General features: G+C 39.8%; 2 protein-coding genes across 2 annotated transcripts in view; both read right to left on the minus strand.

Annotated features, from left to right (window-relative positions):
• sec22bb (SEC22 homolog B, vesicle trafficking protein b) overlaps positions 1 to 2,077 on the minus strand; it is a 10,123-nt gene extending 8,046 nt beyond the window's left edge. Inside the window, exon 1 of the mRNA XM_083555085.1 lies at positions 1,901 to 2,077. Coding sequence (XP_083411211.1) covers positions 1,901 to 1,975 — 75 coding nt within the window. The 5' untranslated portion in view covers positions 1,976 to 2,077. The remainder of the gene's footprint in view (positions 1 to 1,900) is intronic.
• Positions 2,078 to 5,324: 3,247 nt separating this feature from the next.
• LOC310733636 (cysteine-rich motor neuron 1 protein-like) lies at positions 5,325 to 8,124 on the minus strand. Its single transcript, XM_083555051.1, has 5 exons — positions 7,715 to 8,124; positions 7,387 to 7,614; positions 7,100 to 7,258; positions 6,170 to 6,346; positions 5,325 to 5,996 (listed from the first exon to the last, which is right to left on the minus strand). The coding sequence occupies exons 1-5, from the start codon at positions 7,905 to 7,907 to the stop codon at positions 5,743 to 5,745; spliced, it is 1,011 nt and encodes a 336-aa protein (XP_083411177.1). The 5' UTR covers positions 7,908 to 8,124; the 3' UTR covers positions 5,325 to 5,742.
• Positions 8,125 to 10,448: the final 2,324 nt, after the last annotated feature.

Raw genomic sequence — 10,448 nt, forward strand, 5'->3', positions numbered from 1 at the left:
AAGATCTTTAGTGGCCTGCTATAGAGCTCTGATCTCATCCCTACTCAACACCTTTGGGACGAATTGGAACGAATATGAATATACAGTATATATTCGTTTCAATTATATTCGCAGCCATCCAGCGACAAAATCACAACTCGTGCTGATCAAATTAGGGGGGAGGGCATGTAATAAACCCATGGGTGTATCAATTTATTGGAATTCTCTCTCTCTCACATCTATCTATCTATCTATCTATCTATCTATCTATCTATCTATCTATCTATCTATATAACGTATGAAAGAGAGACACACATTCTCCTCAGCACATTCTTACACACCGGTGGTTTATAATTGCAGCTAAAGTTCTCGCCTGCCCTGGAGCGGAGGTGAAACTCGTTCTCTCGTTCTATGCTTTGTAGCAAATTTAAACAAACACAAAAAAATTTAAAACAGGTCTGGAGACTCATTACATACTTATGAGATAAACACCTTGTCAAAAAAGCTTCTTTAACAGTACCGGGCGTCTGCTGCTGTACAAATGTGTGTGAAGGTTATTATGAAAACTACAACTTATTCAAATGAAGGTGTTCAGGAACATGGATGGATGGATGGATGTACATGGATGATGGATAGATTGATATTTTACGATGGATGAATAGACATGAATGAATGTACGAATAGATGTTGATGATGGATGGATAGACCGAAGGAAAGACAAACAGACTGATAGAAATACAAACAGACCGGAAGAAATACAAACAGACTGAAAGAAAGAGAAATGGACAGAATGATAGACAGGTGATTAAATACACAGACGGTCAGTCAGACCGAATGTTTAGATGGATGGATGGATGGATAATTGAGGGATAAATATGGCAAAGGAATGAAGCAGAATCTGAACAAACCTTCTCACTTGCCTTCACGGCCGCATGAGAGAAATGAAGGGACAGAAAGGAAGAGACGTGAGTTAGTCCACACAGCTACACTCGCTGCTGCTAGCTATCAGTTAGCTATCGTTTTTACAATAAGATGCAAAAGTTTTCACCCCCCCCCCCCCCCCCTTTCCCTTTATACATAAAAGATCACAACACACTGAATTCATACTTGAAAAAAAAAAAAAATCACATTTGGTGCAGTAGATTTTTTGTGGGCGTGGCCTTTTTCCATTTAATTTGATGGAAGCTGAAATATACAACATATATTTTCAGACGAAAAAAACCAAACAAACTTTGAGTACATTCGTTTGCTCGCCACTGCGTTCTGTTTTCCTCCATAAGGTTCCAGTAAACTTAGTAAACAAATTTACATATAAAACTGGACGAGATAAAACACGGGTTATAAGGCCTTTTCCTATTTTGCGCATTTCACTGTACAAAACGAAAGTGGTACGCAGGGGATGGAATAAAACACGGTCACATACCACGCAGGAGCTGCCGGGCCGGGCCGGGCCGGTCCGATCAACCGCCCCAAGACACCCGCCTTTTTGACATTTTTATTCAATTACTAATTTTTTTTCGAAACAGAAATCTTCACATGAACCACAGGCTTCGCACCTTCTCCCCAACACTGCTAATCTGCAGGCTCGCTGGTTACATTCACGAAACACACATCGCGATATATCGTGTATCATGAAAACTTATGTAAGTATCGCGATACGATATTTTCCTCCGTATCGTATCGCACTGAAACTAGTGTCGTCTTAATAGATGAAGTTAAGAAAGTTAGGACGCATTGTTAATTTATGGATATTATGTTCTAAATTAAAATCCATGGGGTTTTTTTTATGCTGTTAAGTGATATATAACAACTTATCGCTGTTATTTTATTCTCCGTTTCAGTTGAGCTAATGTAGCTACCTAGCCATAACTAGCTGATAGCTTTCGGGAAATAAAAATTGTTTTAAAAGTAAAAATTAAACCTGTTCGTCTTCTTGCATAGACGCAGCCAGAGGCAGTCCATCCGCCAGCCGCGCGATCATCGTGAACAACACCATTTTTCTGTAATTTCTGCTCCGAGCCGCTTCAGCCTGCAGATGTGATGACGGCTCTCTGAATTACGCAGCCCACTTCTCCCACCCGCATTACGCGCAAATCCCGCCCACAGCGCTATGATTGGTTCCTTGAGATAATAATAGAACGCCCAGCCAACACCCGGCCAATCATATCGCACAAAACGGAAGCGAAAAGGCCAATCAAAATGCGTAAAGTAAAGTCGTTCGGAAAACGATTGGGAAAGAAAAATGACAGGTTGTCAACAGTCGTGGACTCGATGAGCTGGCCGGAAATACGTGACAGTATGGTGCTGCCTTATTAGCTGTCCGTAGGGAAATTTGTATCCAAGTGTAATTAGTTCTGGTCAGCGGGTTTTTTTTTAATTGCTTGAAAAACACACACAATTGTATTTTTTTTTTTTTTTAGAAAAAACTTTTTAACTGCAAATAAAATTAATACATGCTGCATTAAATATTATGTTGGCTTTGAAATTAAATAATGCATGTATGATAGATATTGTATGGGTTGTTGAGAACAGTGGTGATCAGTGATTGGTTGCTCGTAACCATAGTGATCAGTGATTAGTTGTTGGGAACAATGGTGATCAGTGATTAGTTGTTGGGAACAATAGTGATTGGTGATTGTTGGGAGCGATTGTGATCAGTGGTTGGTTGTTGAAAACTGTTGCGATCAGTGATTGATTGTTGGGAACTGTGGTGATCAGTGATAGGGAGCTGTGGTGATCAGTAATTGGTTGATGGGAGCAGTGGTGATCAGTAATTGGTCATTGGAAACTGTGGCGATCAGTGATTGATTGTTGGGAACTGTGGTGATCAGTGATTGGGAACTGTGGTGATCAGTGATTGGTTTGTTGGGAGCTGTGGTGATTAGTGATTGGTCATTGGGAACTGTGGGGATCAGCGGTTGGGAATTGTGGTGATCAGTGATTGGGAACTGTGGTGATCAGTTATTGGTTTGTTGGGAGCTGTGGTGATCAGTGATTGGGAGCTGTGGTGATCAGTGATTGGAAGCTGTGGTGATCAGTGATTGTTGGGATCAATTTGAGAGACACCACGTTTGTCTGAAATTAAAAACTTAAACTACAAAGGCCAAAATGTTTCCTTATGCATACTGAGGTAAGGGTAATACATTTACAATTGTCTTTACAAGGATAAGCAGATAAAAGTGTATTGTTCCAAATGATCATTAATCTCCTTCATTCACACACTCAAAGCGGTCACTGGGTGACCATTGCCTTTCACAATAAACTTTGGGAAGTCCGAGATTATGTAGTGCAGGTCTGAAAGTCGCAGCTATAAAATATCATCACAAAACCTTCACCTTTGACATGAAACAATCAGGAGCACACTTAGTCATAAATGATAACCAGACAGAGCATGTTTTCATGAGCTGTAATCACACGACGTTCTCTGGCAAGAACGGCGATATAACTCATGAAACACTAATAAAAATATATGTATATAAAGATATGGGCAAGAACTCTAACTCAATCTTATTTGATACGATTTTGATTAAAATGCTTCCAACTTCTCTGACCTGTGATTTGATGCAGTTTGAACAAAACTAAACCCAGATGTCTTCCAGACACAGTAGGGATGGTATCATTTGCGGTTTATTGAACAATGTGCTCTGCTGGGACAAAAACAAAAAATAAACCCTTATAATGTAATCGCCCAGACTAAACATGTTTGTATATAAACGCTTCAGTAATTCAGTAATTTTAATGCTGGAGCTTTGAGGACTCACACCCGCGCTCTGTGAAGTCCTCATGCGTCCCCTGGTCCGAGTCTTTCGTTCATTTGTCAGGTGACTCCCAAAGAGGCTACAAAATGCAGTAGATCAGGTTTATTTTTGTCAGAATCTTGACATTATTGTTAAAATACTTGAGAGTCATGTGACAAAAAGAACGAACGACATGGACCAGAAGATATGAGAGGTGAGCTACTCCTTCTGTTTATCATAATTTGTCCTTAGCTGCATTATCATATTTTTATTATTGGAACTACAGTCAGTAATTTGGTGTATGCAGACGTGTTTTGAGGATCTGCTTATTGAAAATGTAAACGAAATGAACAAAATGACTGACTCAAAAAAAAAAAAAAAAAAGATGAATTCACTTTGACTGAACGAGATTCAAAGAACCAAGTCGTTCTTTAAAAATGATCAGTTTTTCCCATCACTACAGGAGTGTGTGACCCTGATAATCCTAAAAAGTGTTTTGGGACATTCAGTAACTCAGAAAGTTTGCCAAATTTTAATTTTCTGCTTGTATGTGCAAAGTTTTAGTGCTAAGATCTAACTGGAGTGTTCAACTTCTGATTGTGTTGTGTTCAGAATAATTTTTACCTCAGAAAATCATCATCGAGGTGTGATTATATAACAGGCAATAAAACGTGAGTTTATGAATGAAATAAAGTAGCGAAATTAGGATTATGTGGGAAGGGATTTAGATATGTGTGTGTGTCCGGTGTGTGTGTGTGTGTGTCACTTAGATGAGGATGGGTCTGGTTTCTTCCTTATATCATGCCAGAGAGTTTTTTTTTTCCCACGTCGCTTCTGGAATGTAAGGATTCATATATATATTTTACATTTATAACCACAATGTAAGAATTTTTGTGAAGCTGCTTTGTGACAATTTCCATTAAAATGAATTAAATTGACTAGTTAAGGTAAATGATGGGCTAAAGACATTGTTTATTGTGTGCTTTTGGGTGTAGCTTAATGATTTATTAATTCCATTTAGATATTGTGAGTCGGATCCATACAGATAGAGGAGTTCATCTTCATACTTTCCCCTCAATGGCGTACTCTGCATGTTCTTTTCTTGAAATTTATCAGAGCTGAAAATAATGTGCCTGAATAAGATCTCTCTCTCTCTCTCTCTCTCTCTCTCTCTCTCTCTCTCTCATAAACAAAAACAGACAGCATTAAGCCTGATCAGATGTTCAGTATTAACATCCAGCAGCTGTTGTCTTTCGCAATCTGCAGAAATGTTTACCACTCTGTGGAAAATGTCAAAAGTCAGAAGGTTTTTCTTCTTTTGCAGGTTTTTTCTGACTAGAATTGAAATGTTTTTGTTAATCTAATATCCTGCTTTTTGTTGATAAGGCATTACATAGCCTTCTTATTTATCTGACCTACTTTTAACAAATACTTCTTCTTGAACTCCTAGATCTTTTGACGATGTCCTCATAGTCCTTAGTTTTTCCTTGTATTCGTTTAAGAACTATGGGATCTCAAGCTTTTAGCTACGCTGCTCCTTTTTTGTGGAATCGACTTCCTAAGAACCCGGGTTTCCTTCCACAGTAAAAACAGTATAATATGGGAATCTTTGCAGGTGATGGAATTTATTGAATTGTATAAAATATTTTCTTTAATACAAGGTAATAAATGCAAAGATTAGACAGTACACAGGTTAAAATAAGACATAAAATTCAACCTTTACGACAAGTAAATAAGTTCAGTTAAGAAGGTAAAACCAGAAATTTGCTGTAAATCATTCAATCCCTGTTTTAAATGATTTTATCTGAGAAAACAATCTGCTGACACATCTACATTTTTATAAAGTATTCTGTACTTCCTTGATTGAGCTTCATTGAGACAAATACAAGGCTTTTCATAAACCTGATGTTTAGAGGAGGGAAGAAAAAAAACAGGTTAAAGTGTGTGTGTGTGTGTGTGTGTGTGTGTGTGTGTGTGTGTGTGTGTGTGTGTGTGTGTGTGTGTGTGCAGGTGAGTACTAATTAATCTACTCATTCACACACTCATAACGGTCGCAGCAGGTCCCCGGGTGGCCGTTGCCCTTCACGATGAGTTTGGGAAGTCCACGATTGGGGCAGTATGTGGGTTTTGGATCGCAGGTCTGGAAGTTGCATGTGCACACACTAGGAATAACAGGGCAGCACTGACCGGGTTCAATGTGGGGTTCACTGATGAAGGAGTCTGCTGGACAAGGTGGAGCAGGAATCTCAGGACAGGTCGCATTAGGACATCCAGATTCCTCTGGAAGAAGGAGGGAGGGAGGGGTTCAACAGCATTCAATGTAACCATAAATGGACAAAAATGGTATTTTTTTAAAGTAATCATTGGTCACTTGTGAATATAATATGAATATAATAGGAATTAAAGCATCAATATTAATAGAAATCAATAGAGGAAAAATGGCACATTCTCACTCAGCATGTTGCAGCAGTCGGCCTCGTACATTGGAGTTCTAAAGTAGTGACACTTTCTATATCCACACACACACTTGCAGCTCTGAACCTCACATCCATACTCATTACACACATATTCAGGTTTCGGCGGCTCTGGTTCGTCAGGCTGTTTTTCTTCGTAAAAATACATCCTGTCAGCTTAGAGAGGGAAAAGAGTTTTGAGAATTTAAAGGTGTATAATATATGGAAGGGTGTGTGTGTGTGTGTGTGTGTGTGTGTGTGTGTGTGTGTGTGTGTGTGTGAGTGAAATGGGTAACGTCAGTAGGTATTTGGTTGAAATTCTCGTAGGTAATCTGGAATTACGCTACCAACATCAATTGCTTGTAAATAAACTCTTTAGTTGATGAATCTTTCTACTTTGTTTTTCTCTTACAAAATACACTACACGGCTAACATTTGGTGGCATGTGCTCTTTAAACATTTTATTCCACATTTAGTCCCAATTTCCTCTTATAATAAGATCCACTCTTCTGGGAAGATGTTCCACTAGATTTTGGAGTGTGCTTCTGGAGATTTGTGGAGATTCATTCAGTCACAAGGACACTAGTAACGTCAGCATGGACGATTAATCTTTAAAGGTGTTCGATAGGGTTGAGATCTGAGTTCAATAGCAGGAGATCTTCCACTCCAACCCATGCAAAGGGAAAATTTCATGCTAGCGTATTGAAAAGTCATCATACAAGTGATGACGCACAACTGGATGTTTAAATTAAATAAGGTCTGAAGCCTGATGTGAACTCTACATTCTGGCTTTAACTTAACTGGGAATATGACATGCGTGAACATTTCTGTGTGTGTGTGTGTGTGTGTGTGTGTGTGTGTGTGTGTGTTTGTGTGTGTGTGTGTGTGTGTGTGCGCGTGTGTGCGTGTGTGCGTGTGTGCGTGTTTTACCCGTTAGAACTTTATTGCAGGCATCATATGTGCTATAACTAAAAGATGCTTCACAGGATTGATCCGAATAACAATCACAATTTCCCACATGCACGTTGCAGCCATATTGAACTGGACATGGAGGTCTGACTAAGACGTTTTTGAGATGATTTGGCACCGCTAAGAAAAAGACAGAGAGAAGGAATCATAAATTTGTGTATTTTCTTGTCCTTTTTCCACTTTCACTCAATGCTGTGTAAAGCACCATACAAATGTACAAAAGAATAAAGAGTTATAGATTGTAGTACCTTTGCACACGCCTGTTTGTGGAGATGTGACCGATTCAATCCCAACAGTAAGGGCGCAAACTAAATCTGAATCACAGTTACCATATTTCCAGCTCGGCCCACCGCACACCTGGCCCTTCCGCTTGGGGCAGTGGGAACAACACCCACACGGATCAGTCACCATTCCGCTGTAGCAGCTACGGCGTCGCGGTGGACACTGAAACTCGGAGCAGTTGCAATTTGGAACCCCTGGGACAATGTTGCAATTGCACATCCCAGTTGGAAATCAGAGTAATGTTGTAAAAGATAATACATTAAGTGGTTAACACTTTTCATTTCATGTACTTACTGGTGCAAATTCCTTCAGCATAAAAATCCATCGGGGGTTCACTGGGCACACAAATGAGACCGGACTCGCACGCACCCTCTTTGTATTCTCCACATTTCTCTCCTTCATGCATAATCAGATACCCCGAGCATGACATCAGGAGGCACATAAATGCCAGCATCCGAGCCGAGATCAGTAAAATGCTCGGGATCATCCTGCTGCCTCAAAACAACCAGTGAAACAAACTGAGCAAATACACCAGGCATAAAAATGACAAATGGACCTGAAAATGATAAGAAAACCTGGGTGTGTTTCTGCAGCTCACTGAATAGCAAACATTTCACTTTTCCAGATGCTTTCTCTCATTCTCTCTCTCTCTCTCTCTCTCTCTCTCTCTCTCTCTCTCCATCTATCTCTCCCACACATTTAAAGAAAATGGCTCTGACTTGGAAGGATGCTTAGAAATATCAGGGGGGGTTTTCAAACCAAAACAAAAAACTTGCACTTAATCTAAAAACACAGGAATTTGTAAGTCTGGAAAGGTTCAACCCCTGTGAGTTGAAGAAAGAGGGAGAAAGTAAGAGAGAGAGAGGAAGGAAATGGAAATGATATGTGTCGAATGCTGTGATCGAATGCTGTTTAGGAAGATAGTCAGGATGAAATTAGTGGCAGTGGCTCACAGACTGAAAACAGTCTGAAATGGCATTGAGGGTTTAGAGAAGGAGCAGGAACAAGAAAGAATGCAGGTTTTCTATATAATATGTGATACATTTGACCTTTTATTGATTCATGGGACCGATTTTGTGCACAGGGGCATTGCCATGCTGGAACAGGTTTCAGTCTTCTTCTTCAAGTGAGGGAAAACTTTCATACTAGCATAACCAAAGGCATCCTCTATTATTGTGTGCCTGCAGCTGTGTGGTAGCAGTTTGATGAAAAACGTCATATTCCTGGAAATGTCAGGTGTCTCAGGACTTTTGTCTGTATAGTGTACGCTGCCTCAGGGGAGTTATCTAAGTTATGAGTAAAGTAAATTCACCTCAGATCTCTGTTACAGACATAGACAACAGACATAGCTGTATATCTGTAAAAATATGTAAAAAAATAGTTCTGCTTTCTTAACTGTCGAGGCTGCGATCAGCCATGTTGATTTAAATCCGTTCAGAATTGGGGATTCTGAATTTCTTTCTTTCAGATATAAATTAAGAGTGATGACCTTTAGTTGACACAGCATTCCTTTTTGCTGCTTTGTGAACTCTGTGTGTGTGTGTGTGTGTGTGTGTGTGTGTGTGTGTGTGTGTGTGTGTGTGTGTGTGCGTGTCACACTTTATCACAGGCATCGTAAATGCTATTAATGAAAGCTGCATCACAATTTTTCACATGCATGATGCAGCAATATCGAACAGGACATAGAGGACTGACTAAGATGCGTTTAAGATGATTTGGCAACCAAAAAGACTGTGTGTGTGTGTGTGTGTGTGTGTGTGTGTGTGTGTGTGTGTGTGTGTGTGTGTTTGTGTGTGTGAGAAAGAGAGAGAGAGAGAGAGAGAGAGAGAGAGAGAGAGAGAGAGAGAGAGAGAGGATCATAATGGATCCTCTGTTTACTCCATGCTTTTCTAAAGCACCATACACATGTACAGAAGAATAAAGAGTTATAGATTGTAGTACCTTTGCACACGCCTGTTTGTGGAGATGTGACCGATTCAATCCCAACAGTAAGGGCGCAAACTAAATCTGAATCCCAGTTACCATATTTCCAGCTCGGCCCACCGCACACCTGGCCCTTCCGCTTGGGGCAGTGGGAACAACACCCACACGGATCAGTCACCATTCCGCTGTAGCAGCTACGGCGTCGCGGTGGACACTGAAACTCGGAGCAGTTGCAAGTTGGAACCCCTGGGACAATGTTGCATGGAGATAGCAAGGAAAAATTATTTATCATCCTGTCTGACATCAGTCTTCAAACCAGGGATTCCCAAACTACTGCCCACCTCAACATTTGGAACGGCCCTCTGAGCAATGCCAGAGACTTATTTTGAAACATAAGTTTTAATCACATCATATCTGTATTTGGTAAAATAGAGAGGCTTTCAAATAAATTTTCCATAGTAATTAATTATATTTCCTTAGGTATTATTAATAGAGGTCGAGGCACTGATTCATTGCTAGAACTACAGGCCATCTGCAAAAATCCATACCAATAGTTTTTCCGGCTTCTGGTCCGCTGTCATTACGACTTTTCAGATTTACACCTTCAGATTTTCTTGCTCTCTCTCTTTCTATCTCTTTGGTGTTTTTCCAAACCAAAATCCAAATATTGGCCATTAATCTGAAAACAGGAATTTCTCAAACTGGAAAAGTTGTTTCTATGTGAGATGGAGAAGAAAGAGAGAAGCAGATCTTTTGATCCAAAGTCGCAATGCCTTCAGGACCAATAATGCTCCAATGACAAACATTTTTCTCTCACGTTCATCTAATCAGATGTTAAAAATAACATTTATGATGCCATTTAATTGCTTTTCTACCTCTAAATCATCTTGACGTCAGTGCTTTGAACTGCTATTCAGAGAATAGAGCACGAGGACATTTCTAAAGACATTTCAGCGAACCGGTCTTATTGTTTATATACTGCAACTTACACAAAAGGTTCATACGATGTGCAACTCTGAGTTCATGCCAGAGATTACTGCGAGAACACAAACCACATACTATATAAAGACTTACAAATTTACGTTATACACAGTTATATAAAGAG

The sequence above is a fragment of the Silurus aristotelis genome, assembly GCF_946808225.1.
Source record: "Silurus aristotelis genome assembly, chromosome: 11".
Taxonomy (NCBI): domain Eukaryota; kingdom Metazoa; phylum Chordata; class Actinopteri; order Siluriformes; family Siluridae; genus Silurus; species Silurus aristotelis.

Bases quoted from the DNA above. Each gene is read 5' to 3' on its own strand.
- LOC310733636 (XM_083555051.1), bottom strand. From the start codon at position 7,907: ATGATCCCGAGCATTTTACTGATCTCGGCTCGGATGCTGGCATTTATG. The intron at 7,615-7,714 runs GTAAGTACATGA...ACATTGTCCCAG, and splicing joins TGCTGAAGGAATTTGCACCA to GGGTTCCAAATTGCAACTGC. The intron at 7,259-7,386 runs GTACTACAATCT...TCTTTTTCTTAG, and splicing joins ACAAACAGGCGTGTGCAAAG to CGGTGCCAAATCATCTCAAA.